Source organism: Schistocerca piceifrons, chromosome 4 (assembly GCF_021461385.2).
Source record: "Schistocerca piceifrons isolate TAMUIC-IGC-003096 chromosome 4, iqSchPice1.1, whole genome shotgun sequence".
Lineage (NCBI taxonomy): Eukaryota > Metazoa > Arthropoda > Insecta > Orthoptera > Acrididae > Schistocerca > Schistocerca piceifrons.
Window position 1 is genome coordinate 376,025,805 of NC_060141.1, and position 23,640 is coordinate 376,049,444.

The window sequence follows — 23,640 nt, forward strand, 5'->3', positions numbered from 1 at the left end:
TGTAGTTGATACACTGGCATGTGTGACTTTGAAGGTTCTGTGACAAGCTAGGCTGCAACTTCCTAGGTTAGTGCCATAGGGCTGAGAACTGTAGGTACCCCTTAAATGGGTCAGGTGTGCACTACATATCAGAGGCTGCTACCCAAGTAGCTGATAGTGTGTAGGCTACACACAAGTGTTTTTAAGATTAAGTGACTCTCCATCCAGTCCACACAATGATAGCTGTAGGAGACCCGGAAGTATCAATGTAAGATCCAAAGGAATGCCCCCCCCCCCCCCCCCCATAGGTGAGAATATGAAAATCCTAGTAGTTAACTGCTACAGCATTCACAACAAAGGGCCAGAATTTGATGTACTACTGGGGAAAATTTAAGTATATATTGAAAGTATAGGCAATGGGAAATGGAGGTGACATATTTGTTACAAAAGACAAGGTACTCAAACCCACCAACATAGAAATTGAAACAGCATGAAAAATCATTTGGGCAAGACTCAGTATCAGGGATGGGCATAAAATTGTAATTGTAACTCTCTACGACCACAGAATCACACCCCGTTATAACTGATAGCCTTAGAGAAAAACTTCAGTTCACTTGAACTCAAGTTCCCCAATCATACTGTAGTCATTGGTGGAGACTATAATCACCCAAAAATCAATTGGGAAAATTTTGTTAGTGTTGAAATCCTGTGAAACATTACTAAATGCCTTTTCTCAACACTACATAGAGCATTAGATTCAGAACCCATTTTTCATGAAAATGTAGTACATCTAATGGCAACAAACAAACCTGACCTCTTTGAGCATGTCCACATCGAAACTTGTATCACTGACCATGACGCGGTTTTGGCAGCAGTTATTACCAAAGTACAAAGAGCAACTAAGACAGGTAGGTGGACATATATACTCAGTAAACTAGATAGAAAAGCAGTAGTGTCATATCACAGTGAGGAACTTGAAACTCTTAGCGCAGGACAGGAGCACACACAGGAGATGTGACTCAAGTTTAAAATAATAGTTGACCATACACCGGATAAATATTTAGCCAGTAGAACAACTCATATTGGGAGCAACCCTCCATGGTATAATGCCACTAAAGAAACTTCTAAAGAAACAGAGACGTTTGCATCATAGGTATAATAGGTGTGAAACAAACCATAAGGATATAGATAGAGAGATGCTAAATGAATCCATAAGGATATAGATAGAGGGATGCTAAATGAAACACATTTGGCTGTCAAGAGAGCAATGTGTGAAGCCTTCAGTGACTACCATAGCAGAATTCTGTCTTTCACAAAATCCCAAAAAATTCATGTCATATGTAAAGACTGTTAGTGCCACCTGAGATAGTGGCCAGCCACTCACAGATGAGACATAAACTGAAACAAAGGGTAGCAAAGCAAAAGGGGAATTGCATAACTCCATTTTAAAATGTTCCTTTACAAAGGAAAACCAAGGAGAACTGCCCCAATTTAATCCTCCTACCACTGAAAAGATGAGTAAAATAAATGTTAGTATCGGTGCTGTTGAGAAACAGCTGAAATAATTAAAACTGAAAAAAGATCCCGTGCCTGATGGAAACCAAATGAGATTATATACTGAGTCTGCAGTTGAATTAGCCTCTCTTTTAGCTGTAATCTATTGTAGATCCCTCAAACAAAAAACTGTGCCCAGTAACTGAAAGAAACTGCAGGTTCCAACTATTTACAAGAAGGGTGGTAGAAGTGATCCACAAAACTACTGTCTAATATCCTGGATGTCAATTTGTTGTAGAATCTTGGAACATATTCTGAGTTCAAACATAATGAAATACTTTGAACAGAATGATCTCCTTTGTGCCAACCAGCATGGATTCGAAAAACGCCAATCACGTGGAACCCAAATCGCACTTTCCTCACATCACGTATTAAAAGCTTTGGATCAAGGCAGTCAGGTAGGAGCAATGTTTCTTGATTTCCAAAAAGCATTTGACTCAGTACCACATCTATGCTTATCAACAAAAGTTTGCTAGAATTGGGTATCATGTGAAATTTGAGACTGGATTAAGGATTTTTTTGGTAAGGAGTATGCAACCTGTTATCTTGGATTGAGAGTCATCACCAGATGTAGAAGTAATTGCAGTTATGCTCCAGGGAAGTGTGTTCGGACCCTTGCTGTTCATGTTTTATATTAATGATCTTGCAGTGACTGTTGATAGTAACCTCAGACTTTTTGCAGATGACGCTGTTATCTGTAGTGAAGTACTGCCTGAAAGAAGCTGCATAAATATTGTCAGATCTTGATAAGATACCTGCAAAGGTTGGAAACTTGCTTTAAATGTTCAGAAATGAAAAACTATGCACTTCACAAAATGAAAAAAAAAAAACCTCATTAGGCAATGATTACAATATCAGTTAGTACTCTATGACTATAATATCAATGAGTCACAGCCAACTCGTACAAATGCCTGGGTGTAACACTGTGTAGGGATATAAAATTGAATGATCTCAAAGGCTCAGTTGTGGGTAAAGCAGCTCATAGACTTCAGTTTATTGGCAGAATACTGGAAAGATGCAATCAGTCTATGAAAGGAGATTGCTTGCAGATCACTTGTGCCACCTATCCTAGAATACTGCTCAAGTGCATTGGACCTGAACCAGATACGACTAGCAGGGGCTATTGAACATTCACAGAGAAGGGCAGCACAAATGATCACAGGTTTCTTTGATCCATGGGAGAGTGTCACATAGATGCTGAAGAGATGGAATTGGCAGACACTTGAAGATTAGAACTAAACTATCCCAATAAAAGCGTACTTATAAAGTTTCATGAGTCATCTTTATGCGATGACATAAGGAATATACTAAAAACCCTTATGTATTTCTCCCACAGGTGTCAGGAGGACAAGATTAGATTCATTACAGTAGGCATAGAGGCATTTAAACAAATAATCCTTCCTGTGCTCTATGCATGAGTGTTACAGGAAGAAACTCTAGTAACTGGTACAGTGAGATGTATCTACTGTGCTTCACAGTGGTGTTCAGAGCATAGATGTAGATGTAACTGTAGATGTGCCAACAGGCCAACCAACAGCATACAAAGTTAAATAGTCAATGCATATATTAATTTACACTCAGTGAACACTGAAAAGCTTTCTCTAGATAATAAGTAACTCACTGTTTATATTGTATGTGTACTGGACATTTTTTGCAGTTATAATTTTTTTATAACTTTGGCTTAGTAGTAAGCAGACTTAGAGATTTACCATTTTAACTTCATCATCACTAAAATCTATGTCTATCACATTTTTCGGTATATTTTGGACTTATAAATAAACATTTAATTCTAAACAGTTACAGCAAATCTTGTGGTTGTAATTGTTTGCTACTCCTGGTTTCAAGAATGTCACTCTCACTCAGGATATTGCAGTTGTAGATGAATTTATTATTCTAAGAAAATATATTACTGTATTAATTTTCTTTATTATGACAACAGTACGAATCACTTTACAACTTGTAAGGAATAGCAGCTGAGGTATGTGCACTGTTTTATAAAAAGTACAAAATCTGTCAGCTTTGTAATACATTTGTTGTTGATAGTTTACAAGTATGGCATTCTTTTTGTTCACAGCTGTGGAAACAGATATCTAGTTGTCATGGCACTTCTAGTAGCAAGATTTATAAGAAAAGTTATTGTAAAATTAATAAAAACTTGCCCCGAAGTGTTTGATGTAGGAAAGAGTAACACCGAAAGTGAGTATAGATACATCTGTGATTATTTAACAATGTCTTCAGAAGGACATGGAATAGCAAGAGGATATTATGGTTTGCCAACATACCCTGCATACATGTAAGTATAAAACATTTTGACCCTGAATTGGGGACAGGATAATAATGTTAAAAAATATTTCATAATGTTAATTTTGAAATACTCAGATAACGATCTTCATTTAAACTTAAGTACTGGCATATTTGTTATATGGCACATAGTATGGTTAGAGAATCATAACACTTTTGTTTTATGTCAAAACATTGTTGTTCAAAGTGAAAGTGAGAATTACATGAAGGCAGGTTCACTTGTCAAATTCATTTGTGGCAATATAAATCCAATTGTTGTACAGGTAATTATGCATAAACACAAGAAGGAGATGTTTATTTCTTAAAATTCTGCTAAAATCAACTAAATTAATCATTAAACTCTGTTTATTTGAAGTTCACAGCTGAACACATTTGATTTTAGTATATTTGCAAGGAATAAAGAATGTTTTATATACTGAAAAAAGTCAAAACATATGAACTTCACAATTTTGTAGTTCCAGAACATATCAATAGATTTATACAATTATTATTTTTGCATAGTTTTCGTAAAATTATTAGTTTTTTACAAGTAAGGTGACACATTGTTATGAGCAGAATGTGATACATATGAGGCCATGCTGTTTTGCAAGTTGCAAACACCTACCCCTTGTGAGAGAATATCCTGGAATTTCTATTTCATAACATCAACAGTGCTAATAATATGTTGCTTGGGCAAGCCTTAGTTATAGTTTGGTTCTTGTTCTGGAAGTGAACCAATATGTAATCTTTGGCAACCAGTAAATGCCTGTGTCTTGAATTGTTGCCTGAGTGCAGATGATGGATGCTGCTACTTTGTTACATGTCTCTTGCTCTCTGTTTAATAATGGTGCACCATGGACGTATCTCCTGCTACATTTGTTCAAGGACAGCTTCTCCATCATGAGCTTAATACTCCGTGTGCTCCTGAGAACCTGTTTGCTGCACATTCTTTGAGCCATTGACTGATACATTGCTATTCATTGGTTATGGACTGTCCTATAACCAAGGTTATGGTGGGTAGGATGGAATGGGAGATATGATACTGCGTGAAGAGTTTGACAGAGCACTGAAAGACCTGAGTCGAAACAAAGCCCCCGGAGTAGACAATATTCCATTGGAACTACTGACGGCCGTGGGAGAACCAGTCCTGACAAAACTCTACCATCTGGTGAGCAAGATGTATGAAACAGGCGAAATACCCTCAGACTTCAAGAAGAATATAATAATTCCAATCCCAAAGAAAGCAGGTGTTGACAGATATGAAAATTACCGAACTATCAGTTTAATAAGTCACAGCTGCAAAATACTAACACGAATTCTTTACAGACGAATGGAAAAACTAGTAGAAGCCAACCTCGGGGAAGATCAGTTTGGATTCCGTAGAAACACTGGAACACGTGAGGCAATACTGACCTTACGACGTATCTTAGAAGAAAGATTAAGGAAAGGCAAACCTACGTTTCTAGCATTTGTAGACTTAGAGAAAGCTTTTGACAATGTTGACTGGAATACTCTCTTTCAAATTCTAAAGGTGGCAGGGGTAAAATACAGGGAGCGAAAGGCTATTTACAATTTGTACAGAAACCAGATGGCAGTTATAAGAGTCGAGGGACATGAAAGGGAAGCAGTGGTTGGGAAGGGAGTAAGACAGGGTTGTAGCCTCTCCCCGATGTTGTTCAATCTGTATATTGAGCAAGCAGTAAAGGAAACAAAAGAAAAATTCGGAGTAGGTATTAAAATCCATGGAGGAGAAATAAAAACTTTGAGGTTTGCTGATGACATTGTAATTCTGTCAGAGACAGCAAAGGACTTGGAAGAGCAGTTGAATGGAATGGACAGTGTCTTGAAAGGAGGATATAAGATGAACATCAACAAAAGCAAAACAAGGATAATGGAATGTAGTCTAATTAAGTCGGGTGATGCTGAGGGAATTAGATTAGGAACTGAGGCACTTAAAGTAGTAAAGGAGTTTTGCTATTTGGGGAGCAAAATAACTGATGATGGTCGAAGTAGAGAGGATGTAAAATGTAGGCTGGCAATGGCAAGGAAAGCGTTTCTGAAGAAGAGAAATTCGTTAACATCCTGTATTGATTTAAGTGTCAGGAAGTCATTTATGAAAGTATTTGTATGGAGTGTAGCCATGTATGCAAGTGAAACATGGACGATAAATAGTTTGGACAAGAAGAGAATAGAAGCTTTCGAAATGTGGTGCTACAGAAGAATGCTGAAGATTAGATGGGTAGATCACAGAACTAATGAGGAAGTATTGAATAGGATTGGGGAGAAGAGAAGTTTGTGGCACAACTTGACCAGAAGAAGGGATCGGTTGGTAGGACATGTTCTGAGGCATCAAGGGATCACCAATTTAGTATTGGAGGGCAGCGTGGAGGGTAAAAATCGTAGAGGGAGACCAAGAGATGAATACACTAAGCAGATTCAGAAGGATGTAGGTTGCAGTAGGTACTGGGAGATGAAAAAGCTTGCACAGGATAGAGTAGCATGGAGAGCTGCATCAAACCAGTCTCAGGACTGAAGACCACAACAACAACAACAACAACAGGATTGTGTGCAGATCAACAGTTCAAATTGAATCCAGCATCAATTCATCAACATCAATGATTTGCAAGTCAATTTGCTGTTCTGCTCTTTTGCTGTTTCAGTTTCACACATACACAAGTATTCCACTCATCTGTACATCATTGGCAGTGTATCTTTCAGTATTTAATCTTTCCACTGATTCATATGCTATTCCTTTAATTGAACATCTGTCTCAGTAACAAACCTTCATTGTCCTGCAACTTTCAAACAGATCCACACCCTCTGACCCCATAAACATGCAACATGATTGTTTCTGTATGGTGCACATCATCAAAGGTCTGAATATATTTTGTGCGCTACTGTGTGGATTTATACTACTCCAACCTGTCAACATGTTTGTGGCATCAAATTAAGGGTTTACTGTTGGTGCCATAAAAAATATTTTAATCAACACACGTTTCCATGAAAGTTATAAAAAATCCTGTAATTTAATGGCCTTCTCTGAATTTTAAGTCAGTTGCAGGGAGACTTAAAGTCACTTGTGATTTATGCTCTATGAGGAAAGTTCTTGGTTAGCAAGGTAATGTAATCCAGAATGAATTTTCAGTTTGCATTGGAGTGTTCACTCATTTGAAACTTAGCCTTTACTGATTTGAAACTTCCTGGTTGATTAAAACTGTGAGCCAGACCCAGGCTCAAACAAAATTTGAGTCCCAATCTGGCACGAAGTTTTAATCTGCCAGGAAGTATATAATATATTATAGATGGGGGGACAAGGAGGAGGGGGGTGGGGGTGGCAAAGAACAGTAAGGATGACTGCCTCAGTTACACTGTTGAGGATGCCATCAGGAACATTGCTGAAAATTCTTCCCACATTACTAAGTGAGGTGGTGCAATGGTTAGCACACTGGACTCTCATTGGAAGGTGATGGTTCAAACCCGCATTTGACCACCCTGATTTAGATTTTCTGTGATTTCCCTAATTTGCTTCACTCAAATTCTGGGATGGTTCATTTGAAAGGGCACAGCTGATTTCCTTCTCCATCCTTCCCTAACACGAGCTTGTGCTTCATCACTAATGACCATGTTGTCGACAGGACGTTAAACGCTAATCTCTCATCCCCCTCACCCCTCTTCCCACATTACTATCAGAATTACATAATCATTCCAGTGGAACTACAAGCCCTGCAGACATAAATGTCAATTTTTAGGAAAAAAGTTCATATTATATTCCATATGCTATCAAAAATGAAATACATTTATTTAGATTACTTGTTTTGCTATTGGTGCTTGATTTCTATCTTATCTACTCATCCCCCTTGTGTCACACATCTTTGCTTTATGTCAGTTGAACAACAACGAGCCATTGGTAACATGGTATGAATTCATCAGGTCAGTAAAAAGTTGTAATACTGCTGGCTGTGAAGGTGTTTCTAGCAGCATATTAAAATCTTGTGCTGACTTAATAGGCTTATCCATAAGCTCCAAATGCTATCAAAAATGAAATACATTAATTTAGATTACTTGTTTTGCCATTGGTGCTTGATTTCTATCTTATCTACTCATCCCCCTTGTGTCACACATCTTTGCTGTACGTCAGTTGAACAACAAGCCATTGGTAACATGGTATGAATTCATCAGGTCAGTAAAAAGTTGTAATACTGCTGGCTGTGAAGGTGTTTCTAGCAGCATATTAAAATCTTGTGCTGACTTGATAGGCTTATCCATAAGCTATCTTTGTAGTCAGTGACTTGCGGCATATTTCCTAACAGACTTAAATATGCTGTAGTGACATCCATCTACAAAACTGGGGATAAGCAAGCCATCTCAAATTACCTTAGTATCATTCTCTCAGAGAAAATGGTCTATGATAAAATACTGACTGGTTTAACTGAGCAAAACTTTTTAACTGCTTCTCTGTGTGGCTTTCATAAAGGATTCTTCACATAGAAGGCAATACAAGTCCCCACAAATGAAATAGTAACAGAGCTAAACAAGGAGAATTATCTTGTTGGTATGTTCTGTGACTTTACCAAAGCCTTCAATTGTGGGGATCAAAAAATTCTGTAGGGCGCAAACAAAATGTTTCTGTTTGAAGGCCTTACAGCAGAGAATTGGTATGCCAATCAGGCAGAAATCACCATGAGCATTAAGAGGCGATCATGATTCACTAATGTACCAGACTTAAGATGCTTGCTTGGTGAAACACCATGTCCTACTGCGTGAAACAGATCATAACTGTCTGCTGCACATCTTGGCTGATAGGAATTGTTAATACTTCAAGGCCTGTTTTTAAGAGACCAATGGCATGATATGGAGAGAGATCAGGACTAAGTTGGTGTAACTTATGCCTTATGACATTTGTGACATGGGGTTGAATCTTGACTTGCACAGAACTTGGCGCACCATTCCACAATGGTTGGTTTTGAAAGACGTGCTACCCCATATGCATTCTTCAATCTGCAATGGATATCTACTAGTGTTTGTCCTTCAGCAGCCAACAATAAAATAACAGCATGCTGGTCCTGTTTGGATGCATTTGGTAGTAACATCGCCATAGTTCATGTTTCTCCATTTACTGCATGCGTGTCAGAAAGATAGGAATGTCAAATTAATCCCTTGCCTACATGTTGGTGCTTTTATACCCACATTGGAGTCATGTTACATTGCATATACTGTGTAACAGTGCCCTCAAATGGAAACTTTTTGATCACCCCTTATACTTGATACCTTCTCTTACGGATTCGAAATGGAAGGGTAACCTTTGTAGATGGTCACACTAGATCACAATGGTTCTGATGTGATAAGCAGCTGAGCACAGTAGCTGAACAGTTATTGGTTTACTTAGTTTACACAGGCATACACACAATTCATGCCTTTTTTTAAAATATGAAACCAGTAATCCTTGAAATATTAATATCATGCAAATTTTTAGGATATAAAATCTTTCAAAATATTTAAAGGCAATTACTGAAATTCTAAATTTACAAAAATTTTCCCCATAATATTAGAACCAATAACTTTTAAAAATTTACAATGATCCAAGATATTTAGAATAATCACTGAAGACCTAGATGGCTCAAGTTTCCTTTTCCTTTAAACATTAGGAGCAGTAACTTTAAAAATTTAAAATTATCCAGCATCTTCTTTCTAAAACAAATAAGCTTAAGTTTAGTATTTTTTCATATTAGTACACTGCAATTGGCCATGTGAATTACTTAACGCCAGTTCAACCAATCCATTTGTGAGAAAACCAATGTTACAATAGTTATAGAAGAACCAATAAAAAATTTAACTTCAGGTAACTGAAGCATAACATGTGCTAATGCAGCTACAAACAAATCAACTTTTCATTAGTATCAGATACATCAGTACATGCCTTACTTTGCTACATCCCCAGACTAAGGACAAACTCTCTAAATTACAATTTATCACTATCAGTCTTAACCAACTTTACATCCGCCATGCCTCTGGAACATGAGGCAATTTGGAACAATACACTTCAACCTTGATGGGATTGACTCACAGCTTTGTAATCACAGAAATTAATTAACTCCTGTACATGCAAATTCTAGTCAGTGGAACCTGAGAAAATGTATCCACAATCTTGAAGCACCCTAAAGCTGACATCACTTCTGTTGAATATCATGCACACTTCAACGTGATTTACGCACTCCAGAAAGTCTGCATCAGAAAGGTATCGGATTAGCCACACATACATGGAAATTTGCACGATACCACCAGGGTACAATTTTGTGACACTACAGTCAACGATAAGCCCAACTCGCAACATCTAATGTGATGTGTCCCAGAGGAAATAGGAAAAATGCTCCCAAGACTTGCTAACCGAAAACAGTTGCACGCGACTGGAGTCAATCGAAGATGTACGCTTTACTTTTCCAGCCAAGATGAATGACCCAGTTCAAATTCCAAATATAATGCCAACGTCCACCAAAATCAGTAGAAGTGTGAGGCACTAATTCTGATTTGATGCACTCCCCACCATTCGCTGACTAACAGCAACTTCTGGGTTGCTGACCCATCACTCGGATGACACCGTAGCTCTTCCCTTGCTTCCAGTCCACAACTAGCATGTGCCCAGCTCTCAGTACACAGCATAATCCACTCTTTGTCATTCAGTCCACCAGTCCCCCAGTCTTACTTGGTGCATGCTTAAAACAGTTATCCACACCTGGCATCTCTTACCACAGCACAATTTCTCTTTGTGTAACAGCGCACTGGCACCAGAAGTCGATACGGTTGCAAGTATGCATTGCAGAAGTAAGAACCAAAAATTGTATGACCTTATCAGTATTTAGCAGACTAAACTGTCATGGCATTAATGGAATAAATTGAATCTTACCTCCATAACAAAAGGCAGATGGTCTCATTAATAGACTGTATCCCCAGCATGAAAATAATCTCAGAATGACGAAACATAATGGTGGAATGCCACAAGGACCAGTACTTGGCCCATTCTTCTTTCTGACTTATATGAATGACCCTAAATGTCATTTCAAAAACTGTAACTTATGCTAACAAAACAAGAATATAATGAAGGTCCAAATTCAACTTTAGCAGACCCAACTGAATAGCCTACGAGTACCACAGTGAGATTTTCACATCGCAGCTAAGTGTGTGCTGATATGAAACTCCACAGATTTCTTGTCTCCTACCTTCCAAACTTCACAGAATGTCTCCTGCAAAACTTGTGGTACTAGCACTCCTGGAAGAAAGGATGTTGCAGAGACACAGTACTGGTGGAATTATAACTATGAGGATATGTCGGGTGAGAAAAATATAAATTGTTTTATTATTATTGTTTTAATATTTATTCTTTCAATAGGGTTTTTAATTATTAATCCTAATTTGATTAGAATTTTGCTAGGTTTGGGTAGCTCATTTGGTAGAGCACACAGTTGTAATCTGCAAGGAATTTTCAGGCCTACAAATTGTTTACAGCTAACAATTTAAGCCTTAATCTCGCAGAGACTCGCATTATGCAATTTCAGACAAGTAATAATTATCTCTTAGCACCAGAAGTAGACATCAATGGTCATACACTGAAAGTAGCACAGTGTCTAAATTCCTTGGGGTCCAGCTGGATAACAAGTTAAAATGAAGTCAATACATGGATAAACTAAACAAGAAGCTCAGTTCAGTTTTATGCCCATAGGAACATCTGTTATTGTCTTGACCTAAAGACAGAACTGTTGATTTATTTTTCATATTTTGATTCCCTGTTGTCTTTTGGAATTATCCTCTGGGGCAACACACCAAAAGTAAATAAGGTGTTTGTTCAGCAGAAGCAAACAGTAAAAATATTATGTAAAATAGATACATCTTGCAGAAGCCTTTTCAAGGATCTTGAAATTCTTACACACACTTCCCAACACATTTTTTCCCTAATGGTTTCTGTTGCTGATAACAAAAATTGTTTTCAACTGAACTGTGATAAATGCAGAAACAGCAGAAGAGATGAAAATGATTGTCATGTTGACTTCTCTTCCTTGTCTATGGCTCAGAATGGAGTTATGCACTCTGGTAACAATATTTTCAATAAGCTTCCATCTGACTTTAAGCAAGATGTTGGGACTCCCTACTAATTCAAAAGAAAATTAAAACCACATCTTATTAGCCACTATTTCTACCAGTTATCTAAATATTTGGCTTCAGGGACTGAAAAGTTCTGTTAGCTCCATGACAAGTAGCAGTGTTTGTTAGCAAATTGACCCGAGATGAACACACCCAGCATGGACTCACATATGAACAGGAGCAGAAAGTTATGGTTAGTGAATGAAATAAATGTTTTCTGTGGCCCATTCACCAACAAGAAGGAATCAATAGCACAAGGTTATAATTCTGAAGCTTTGCTAGAGTAAAGAACCATTGAAGATGTTTTTAAATTTGGCGTAGATTTAGGAATCTCTGACCACTCTGAACTACCAAAAATTAACAAAGAAATTTCATGTAATGAAACCCACATGAAAAGGAACTTCAATGAAAAACTTCAGTTACATTTAACAATAAGTTAAGAGATGTTGAATGACCTGACAACAGCTGTATTTCAAGTAATAGCAACTTTTAACAACTTTTTAAGTAGCTTTCTTGAAATATTTAATGATACTTTTCCACTTAGAACCACATGTAACAAAATGACTAATAAACTTAAATGGATATTGTAACTCGGGGTATAAAAATTTCTAGTGCCAGGAAGAGGAAACTCCACAGCGAACTGAATATAATAAAAACAGATGTTTCACTGAGTGTGTTCATCGTTGTAAAGCTATATTTAAAAAGGTTGTGAAGGCAGCCAAACAAATGGCAAACAATATGTCCATTGCACAACATAAAAGCAAGACAAAAGCCATGCGGTTCTATGTCAAATCAGAATTAGTAATAATGGAATATCTAGGATTAAAGTAGATGATAGCTTTATTGTAAACCCAGCTCAAATATCAGAGTGTTGAAAAGAATTCTTCGTAAATGTGGCATACTCAGATGTTGATGTATCAGAGTAAAGTAAATTCTTTTGGATTCAAACCAGAAAGCTGAGTATCTTACAAATTTTAAAAAAGTCACAATAAAGGATGTGGAAAATGTTATCATAAAAAAAATGAAAACTCTGCTAGGTGAGAGGGATACCAACTAAAGTGATTAAAACAGTGTGTGACATAATAGCATGTCCCCTAAGTAAAGTATTCCACCAATCTTTTGAACAGGGATGCTTTTCCCATGTTTTGAAGTATGCTGAAGTCAGGCCTCTGTTTCAGAAAGGGTTGAGGGAAGAACGGGAAACTATCACCCTGTGTCTGTTGTTCAGTCGTATCAGAAGTGTTAGAGAAAGTAGCTGCAAACCAGATCAAAATTTTTATTGTAAAACCGATACTATCATAAGTAACCAATTTGGATTTCAACCAGGGAAAAACACTCTGGATGAAGTGAATAACTTTACTGAAAAGATATGCAAATCATTGGAGTAGAGGAGTAAAGTTGCAGATATCTTCTGTGATCTCACAAAAGCATTTGTCTCCTTAAACCATGACTTGCTTATCTACAAATTAGATAAATGTGGGATTAAGGACAGTGCTTTAAATTGTCTCACATTATTCCTACATAACAGAAAAAAGGGTAACTACCACTTCAAATGCAGTGAATTATTATTGTTCTAAATGTAGTAAAGGTTCCTCAAGGCTCCATTTTGGGGCCACTCGTGTTCCTATTGTACATAAATGACTTATCCATAAATATAAATTGCCTATCAGTTCTGTTTGCAGATGATGCTTCTATTTTAATTGAAGATGATGATTGAGAAAAAATTGCAAGCTCCATCATAAACACACTAGATACTTTAGAAAATGGGTTCCACTTAAACAGGTTGAAACTAACATTACAAAAACCTATATGATATATTTCAAAACCAAACATGCAAAATGTGTGGAATTTAAAATGCAACATAACAATCAACTTATGCAAGAAGTTGACATGGTCAAATTCATAGGACTAAATGTGAACAAGAACTTACGCTGGAATACAAATGTTGACTTCCTATTAAATGAACTATGCAGTTTTGCATTTGCGATGCAAATACTAGAAAATTCCATTGACTTGAGTACACAAATATTGCTTTTCAAGGGGTTTTCAATTTGTTATTAGATATGGTATAATTTTTGGGGTTAAATTCAAATAATGTGTCTCGGATACTGAAACTGCAAAAGCAAATTGTCAGATACCTGTGTATTGCACAGCAAACGGAGTCTCGTCACCCATTATTTCAGAAACTAAAAATCCTAACTGTTCCCTCCATATACACTCCTGGAAATTGAAATAAGAACACCGTGAATTCATTGTCCCAGGAAGGGGAAACTTTATTGACACATTCCTGGGGTCAGATACATCACATGATCACACTGACAGAACCACAGGCACATAGACACAGGCAACAGAGCATGCACAATGTCGGCACTAGTACAGTGTATATCCACCTTTCGCAGCAATGCAGGCTGCTATTCTCCCATGGAGACGATCGTAGAGATGCTGGATGTAGTCCTGTGGAATGGTTTGCCATGCCATTTCCACCTGGCGCCTCAGTTGGACCAGCATTCGTGCTGGACGTGCAGACCGCGTGAGACGACGCTTCATCCAGTCCCAAACATGCTCAATGAGGGACAGATCCGGAGATCTTGCTGGCCAGGGTAGTTGACTTACACCTTCTAGAGCACGTTGGGTGGCACGGGATACATGCGGACGTGCATTGTCCTGTTGGAACAGCAAGTTCCCTTGCCGGCCTAGGAATGGTAGAACGATGGGTTCGATGACGGTTTGGATGTACCGTGCACTATTCAGTGTCCCCTCGACGATCACCAGTGGTGTACGGCCAGTGTAGGAGATCGCTCCCCACACCATGATGCCGGGTGTTGGCCCTGTGTGCCTTGGTCGTATGCAGTCCTGATTGTGGCGCTCACCTGCACGGCGCCAAACACGCAAACGACCATCATTGGCACCAAGGCAGAAGCGACTCTCATCGCTGAAGACGACACGTCTCCATTCGTCCCTCCATTCACGCCTGTCGCGACACCACTGGAGGCGGGCTGCACGATGTTGGGGCGTGAGCGGAAGACGGCCTAACGGTGTGCGGGACCGTAGCTCAGCTTCATGGAGACGGTTGCGAATGGTCCTCGCCGATACCCCAGGAGCAACAGTGTCCCTAATTTGCTGGGAAGTGGCGGTGCGGTCCCCTACGGCACTGCGTAGGATCCTACGGTCTTGGCATGCATCCGTGCGTCGCTGCGGTCCGGTCCCAGGTCGACGGGCACGTGCACCTTCCGCCGACCACTGGCGACAACATCGATGTACTGTGGAGACCTCACGCCCCACGTGTTGAGCAATTCGGCGGTACGCCCACCCGGCCTCCCGCATGCCCACTATACGCCCTCGCTCAAAGTCCGTCAACTGCACATACGGTTCACGTCCACGCTGTCGCGGCATGCTACCAGTGTTAAAGACTGCGATGGAGCTCCGTATGCCACGGCAAACCGGCTGACACTGACGGCGGCGGTGCACAAATGCTGCGCAGCTAGCGCCATTCGACGGCCAACACCGCAGTTCCTGGTGTGTCCGCTGTGCCGTGCGTGTGATCATTGCTTGTACAGCCCTCTCGCAGTGTCCGGAGCAAGTATGGTGGGTCTGACACACCGGTGTCAATGTGTTCTTTTTTCCATTTCCAGGAGTGTACATTTATAAAATTATAATCTCCCTACACAGCAGACAAAAATTATTTGATGAGAATCAATTTAACCATACATACAACACGAGAAATGAAAATAATTTTTGCTACCCACACACCAATTGAAATTATATGCACAGACTCCACAGTATATGGGGATGACAATAGATAACCAGTTAATGGGGAAACACATATTTTATATGAAGCCAGAAATTTCAAAAATGAGGCTACAGCAGATTCTGTGGGAGAAATGCTACTATTCAATAAATTAATTCATAGAGGGTGAAATGATAATTTGAGCAAGGGATAATGAAGTGTTAGATTTTGTTGTATGTATGTATATATAACAAAATGGTATTATTATTATTATGCTGTTTGTGAACATCAGCTGTTCTACACTGAAGTGTCAAAGAAATTGGCATAGGCATGTGTATTCAAATGCAGAGATATGTAAACAGGCAGAATACTACACTGTGGTTGGCAATGCCTATATAAGACAAGTGTCTGGCACAGTTGTTAGATCGATTACTGCTGCTACAATGGCAGGTTATCAAGATTTAAGTGAGTTTTAATGTGGCATTATAGTCGGCGCACAAGCAATGGGACACAGCATCTCCAAGGTGGCGATGAAGTAGGGATTTTTTCATATGACCATTTCATGAGTGTACCGTGAATATCAGGAATATGGTAAAATATTAAATCTCTGACAGCACTGAGACTGGAAAACGATCCTGCAAGAATGGGACCAACGACTGCTGAAAAGAATCCTTCAATGCGACAGAAGTGCAACCGTTCTGCAAATTGCTGTGGATTTCAATGCTGGGCTATCAACAAGTGTCAGCATGTGAGCCATTCAATGAAACATCATCAATATGTGCTTTCAGAGCAAAAGGCCCACTCGTGTACCCTTGATGACTGCATGACACAAAGCTTTACGCCTTGTCTGGGCCCATCAACATGAACATTTTGCTGTTGACGACTGAAAACGTGTTGCCTGGTCGGACGAGTCTCGTTTCAAATTGTATTGAGTGGATGGACATGTATGAGTATGGAGACAACCTCGTGAATCCATGGACCCTGCATTTCAGCAGATTGCTGTTCAAGCTGGTGGAGGCTCTCTAATGATGTGAGACATGTGCAGTTGGAGTAATATGGGAGCCTGATACACGTAGATATGACTCTAACTGGTGACATGTATGTAAGCATCCTGTCTGGTCACCTGCATCAATTCATGTCCACTGTGCATTCCAACAGGACAGTACAACACCCCACACATTCAGAATTACTACAGAGTGGTTTCAGGAACACTCTTCTGAGTTTAAACACTTCTGCTGGCCACCAAACTCCCTAGACATGAACATTATTGAGCATATCTGGGATGCCTTGCAACATGCTGTTCAGAAGAGATCTCCACCCCCTCATATGGTAATGGATCTATGGAAAGTCCTGCAGGATTCATGGTGTCTATTCCCTCCAGTGTCAATTTCCTCCGGCATTACTTCAGAGATAAGTTGAGTTGTGTTGCGTGCACTTCTGCATGCGAGCAGGGGCCCTACACCATATTAGGCAGGTGTACCAGTTTCTTTGGCTCTTCAGTGTATGTTTATGGCAAAATTTTACCACAATTTTGACGTGTGTCCTGTACCTGAATCCAGTGATTTAGATTATGTACATTATGAGACGTATAAACAGAGAAGAAACCCAGGCATCACTTAGCATAATACATCTGAGAGTGCAGTATATTAGAAAGAAACTCAGTATACTGCAGGTATTTGTAAAAGAGCTCTTGCCACAAGTGTTAGTATTAACTGAACATGGTGTAAAATGTAATGAAATTAACTGTTATAATCTAGATGGTTATGTACTGGTAAACATTTATTGTAGGGAACAGTGTAAGGGTGGAGGTGTGGCAGTCTTTTTGAGAGAACATATTCAACCTAAGAAACTTACATTTATTGAGCAGTATAGTGAAGAGGGATATGAGAAGTAAGTGGTAGTGCAATTCAGATAAAAGAGCATGGAGTCAGTGTAGTAAAACATAAAGTAATAGGAATATACAGACCACCTTGTGTAGATGTCATCCATTTTCTCAACAGCTTCAATACCATTATTAGGAAAACTGGTCCCAATGACCTTATTTTACTCAGAGACCTTAACAATGATGCGAACTCCAACAACATACGTAACATGAAACGTGTAGATGTATTAACTTCATGCGATCTTGGAAATATAGTTACCATGGATACCAGGGTCTCAGATTCTATCAAGATAGATTATGCAATAATTAACAACACTGCTGATGATACTGTGAAAACAATACCAAAAACTTTTGAAAAGAAATGAGTTATAAGCAATAGTAACATCAATTCTCTGAAAATTAAACTAGCTGAGGAGAGGTGGGGTAGATTCTACCATGTGGAAGGATCAGATAACAAATGGGATGAGCTTTATAATAATATCTTTTCGAGAAACTTTGATTCCTGTTGCCCCGTTAAAGAAATTCAGACAGGGCCAATACACAGAGTGGAAGAAATAACAAACTTAGATTTCCAGCCAGCCTTGTTACACACATTTTCATGACTTAGATATCCTGTACAAATCAACAAAACTGCACATTTAAAAAAAAATATAACATAACTAAGAAAACCTTTAAAGGAGAGCTTTCAAACCTTAGAAAACAATTCCACAGTAATAAAATCTGAAAATCTATAAATATGAGCAAGGCATTCTGGAAACTGATCATTAAATATAAAAAAAAACCTCCACAACTAGGGTCAGCAAACCTTTATACATTATACAGAATAGTAATATTCTAAAAGGACCAAAAGCATTGTGTAACCTTTTTAATAAACATTTCAAATCACTGACAGGACATCCAACACAAACTTTAGAAATGTATTGAGAGGTACCGAATCACACTGCTCAAGCAGTGAGTTTTGAATTTGATGACGTTAAAGAAAATGATATAAGCAAGATAATCCTCACATTAAAGAGCAAATACTCAGCTGGATGGGGTGGCATATCTTGCTTAGTAGTTCAAACATGTAAAAAAGAAATATTTAAACCACTAACGTACCTCATAAACTGTAGTATTAGAGAAAGCACTTATACTAAGAGTCTAAAAATAAGCATTGTTAAACCAGTGCATAGGAAGGGGAATACAAAAGAGGTTTCAAACTAACACCTAGTATCATTGATCCCTACCTTTAGTGCGGTTTTTGAAATGGTTATCTTTTCTCAGCTCTCTGCTCATTTTACAAAGAACAAATTGTTAACAGAAACACAGCATGGTTTTTGGAAAGATCGGTGGACAACTATTGCAGTTACTGAATTTTTTCATAAAGTGTACATCCTCCTAGACCAAGATATGAAGACAGCAGGCATATCTGTAGGTCTTTCCAAAGCCTTCAACTCAGTCAACCATGGGTTGCTCATTAAGAAATTAAAGGCGTACAATATCAAGGACTCATGTATGGAGTTACTCACCACCTGCTTGACAAATCACAAACAGTATACTAAACTTTCATGTAAAATAGATAATAAGGTAATAGATCTCCATTCCTCTAGAGATACAGTTATCCAGGGTTTACTGCAGGGATTGATGCTTTGCCATAAGGTAATAGATTTACAGTCCTCTAGAGATACAGTAATCCAGGGGGTACTGCAGGGATTGATCCTTGGGCTTGGTTTATGTCAATGACATGACACAACCCTTCAACTCACATCTAGTTACCTATGCTGATGACACCTCCCTCTTATTTTATGAAAAAGGCCTTGAGACGTTACACTCGGCTGAAACTAAAGGTGTGATGGAAGGAACCAAAGATTTTCTACACCAGTGTCTTATACCGACATCAGTAAATTCCAGCTACTACATTTAAAACAACTGGTTCTTATAAGGCTGAAATAAACAATATTTGTGGTATTACATTAGCAGAACCAGATAAAATTATATTTATTGGTGTCCACATGGACAAAAATCTCTGTTGGGTAAACCACATTTTTCTGTATGTGAGAAAATCAGCAGTAGCTTGTATCTGGTAAGTCAGCTAGCAAAAATGTCCCAAGTTAAACACTAAAAATTGTTTACTATGAAACAGTTTATCCATTTCTTAATTATGATATTGAACTGTGTGGTAGTGTGACAGACCTGCACCTGAACAGAATATTAGTTGGGTTGTTTTGTTTTGGGGGAGGAGCTCAGGCAGTGAGGTCATTGGTCTCATTGGATTAGGCAAGGATAGGGAAGGAAGTCGGCCACGCCCTTTGAAAGGAACCATCCTGGCATTTGCCTGCAGCCATTTAGGGAAATCATAGAAAACCTAAATGAGGATGATTGGATGTGGGATTGTACCATTGTCCTCCCAAATGTGAGGCCAGTGTGCAGAATATTAGTATTACAGAAAAGAGCCATTAGGCAAATGCATGGACTAAAGTCCCAAGAGGCCTGTCATGAAACCTTTGTCCAATATAAATATTTAACAGTATATTCCTTGTATTTGTGCAATATATTTTTTCTGAATATTAAAAACAAAGTAAATAAATGCAGTGATAAACACAATTATGATACTAAAAGTAAGGGTAACTACTTCAGGCAGAGGACAAAATTAAGAGTAACTCACAATAGCCCTTATATTAATGGGCAGATATGGTGCAATAAGCTGCCACAGGCTTTGAAAAGCTGTTCTCCAGGGAGTTAAAAGCCTTCTTTGTATATAAATGTTTATGTTCACTCAGTGAATTATAATCTACTTGGCCTCAGTTGTAGCATGCAATATAATTAAAATATTAAGATGAATGTATGTACCATTACTGTGCGCAAGTGTTATCTATATTAATCTACTCAACCTATGTATGACATTTGCAAAAGTCAACATTGAAATGTTGTGTAAATAGGGAGGTAGCAGCTTTCTTAATAATTTTCTTGATCCAATTTAGATAGCATAAATGTGAATAGCATTACACAGTATAGTGATAATTTATTGTTAATGCAGTATATAGGTTAGGTTTCTATGGTGCTTTTGGCGCATATTAATGTATCCTTGACTTATTCCTCATCCCTGAAAGTTCTCCTTCTTGATATAATCCACGGAACATTGTGAACAAGTAAATAAATAAATTAATTAAATGTACTTTCAGCATGATAGAATCCATCTATATGTTATCATACATGTTAGACAACATCTGAATCACTCCTTACTAGATCAAAGAATTGGTAATGGTATACCTTATCAGGCCTCCACTATCTCTAGACCTAACAAAATTAGATTTTTGTTTATTTTGTTGTTGGATAATGACAAAGATATGCAGAAACAAGGTGGATACATGGTATGGACTGCTAGAACATACAGTGTATGCTACTACTCTAATAAAGCTGCAGTAAGCACAACCCATGCTCTCAAGTGTACAAAAGAATATTTTAGTTTATGGTGAGCTTTTTGGAAATTTCTATGTTTGAAGTTAATTATATATTATGAGTAGCAACTAACTCATAAAGATAAATAATAAAATAATGCCATCTTACACTAATAATAAATACTTAGAAGTGCCTATGATCTATAATGTCTATATTTACTGATTTGCTTAAAATGACCATTTATTTCACATTTCAAAGGATTACCACTTCTTCTCTGTTGAGTTTACAAGAGAACTTACTACCGTTTGTGGTGTAACAAAGCATTTCAAGCGACTAGGAAAAGTTCCACATTAATCTTGTTTTCAACAAGGTTTGGTAGATAAGTGTGCATAATTATAACGCTGTATCAAGGATGCTAATTTGTTCCAGAATTGTTGCTGTTGTGGTCTTCAGTCCTGAGACTGGTTTGATGCAGCTCTCCATGCTACTCTATCCTGTGCAAGCTTCTTCATCTCCCAGTACCTACTGCAACCTACATCCTTCTGAATCTGCTTAGTGTATTCATCTCTTGGTCTTCCTCTACGATTTTTACCCTCCACGTTCCCCTCCAATACTAAATTGGTGATCCCTTGATGCCTCAGAACATGTCCTACCAACCGATCCCGTCTTCTAGTCAAGTTGTGCCATAAAATTTCTCTTCTCCCTACTTCTATTCAATACCTCCTCATTAGTTATGTGATCTACCCATCTAATCTTCAGCATTTTTCTGTAGCACCACATTTCGAAAGCTTCTATTCTCTTCTTGTCTATACTATTTATCGTCCATGTTTCACTTCCATACATGGCTACACTCCATACAAATACTTTCAGAAACGACTTCCTGACACTTAAATCTATACTCAATGTTAACATATTTCTCTTCTTCAGGAACACTTTCCTTGCCATTGCCAGTCTACATTTTATATCCTCTCTACTTCGACCATCATCAGTTACTTTCCTCCCCAAATAGCAAAACTCCTTTACTACTTTAAGTGTCTCATTTCCTAATCTAATTCCCTCAGCATCACCCAATTTAATTCAACTACATTCCATTATCCTCACTTTGCTTTTGTTGATGTTCATCTTATATCCTCCTTTCAAGACACTGTCCATTCTGTTCAACTGCTCTTCCAGGTTCTTTGCTGTCTCCGACAGAATTACAATGTCATCGGCAAACCTCAAAGTTTTTATTTCTTCTCCATGGATTTTAATACCTACTCCGAATTTTTCTTTTGTTTCCTTTACTGCTTGCTCAACATGCAGATTGAATAACATTGGGGAGAGGCTACAACCCTGTCTCACTCCCTTCCCAACCAATGCTTCCCTTTCATGTCCCTTGACTCTTATAACTGCCATCTGGTTTCTGTACAAATTGTAAATAGCTTTTCACTCCCTGTATTTTACCCCTGCCACCTTCAGAAGTTGAAAGAGTATTCCAGTCAACATTGTCAAAAGCTTTCTCTAAGTCTACAAATGCTAGAAACATAGGTTTGCCTTTCCTTAATCTATTTTCTAAGATAAGTCATAGGGTCAGTATTGCCTCATGTGTTCCAATATTTCTGGAGAATCCAAACTGATCTTCCTCGAGGTCGGCTTCTACCAGTTTTTCCATTCGTCTGTAAAGAATTCGTGTTAGTATTTTGCAGCCGTGACTTATTAAACTGATAGTTGGGTAATTTTTACATCTGTCGACACCTGCTTTCTTTGGGATTAGAATTATTATATTTTTCTTGAAGTCTGAGGGTCTTTCGCCTGTCTCAAACATCTTGCTCACCAGATGGTAGAGTTTTGTCAGGGCTGGCTCTCCCAAGGCTATCAGTAGTTCTAATGGAATGTTGTCTACTCCCGAGGCTTTGTTTCGACTTAGGTCTTTCAGTGCTCTGTCAAACTCTTCACGCAGTATCGTATCTCCCATTTCATCTTCATCTACGTCCTCTTCCATTTCCATAATATTGGACTCATGTACATCGCCCTTATATAGACCCTCTATATACTCCTTCCACCTTTCTGCTTTCCCTTCTTTGCTTAGAATTGGGTTTCCATCTGAGCTCTTGATATTCATGCAAGTGGTTCTCTTTTCTGCAAAGGTCTCTTTAATTTTCCTGTAGGCAGTATCTATCTTATCCCTAGTGAGATAAGCCTCTACATCCTTACATATGTCCTCTAGCCATTCCTGCTCGCCCATTTTGCACTTCCTGTCAATCTCATTTTTGAGATGTTTGTATTCCTTTTTGCCTCTTTCACTTACTGGATTTTTGTATTTTCTCCTTTCATCAATTAAATTCGATATTTCTTCTGTTACCCAAGGATTTCTACTAGCCCTCGTCTTTTTACCTACTTGATCCTCTGCTGCCTTCACTACTTCATCCTTCAAAGCTACCCATTCTTCTTCTACTGTATTTCTTTCCCCCATTCCTGTTAATTGTTCCCTTATGCTCTCCCTGAAACTCTGTACAACCTCTGGTTTAGTCAGTTTATCCAAGTCCCATCTCCTTAAATTCCCACCTTTTTGCAGTTTCTTCAGTTTAAATCTACAGTTTATAACCAATAGATTATGGTCAGAGTCCACATCTGCCCCTGGAAATGTCTTAAATTTTAAAACCTGGGTCCTAAATCTCTCTCTTACCATTATATAATCTATCTGATACCTTCTAGTATCTCCAGGCCT

At 38.4% G+C, this 23,640-nt stretch overlaps 1 protein-coding gene across 1 annotated transcript in view; it reads left to right on the top strand.

Moving 5' to 3' along the window:
• Positions 1 to 23,640, top strand: part of LOC124795427 — a 96,973-nt gene that overhangs the window by 47,299 nt on the left and 26,034 nt on the right. The window contains exon 3 of the mRNA XM_047259454.1: positions 3,608 to 3,826. Coding sequence (XP_047115410.1) covers positions 3,608 to 3,826 — 219 coding nt within the window. The remainder of the gene's footprint in view (positions 1 to 3,607; positions 3,827 to 23,640) is intronic.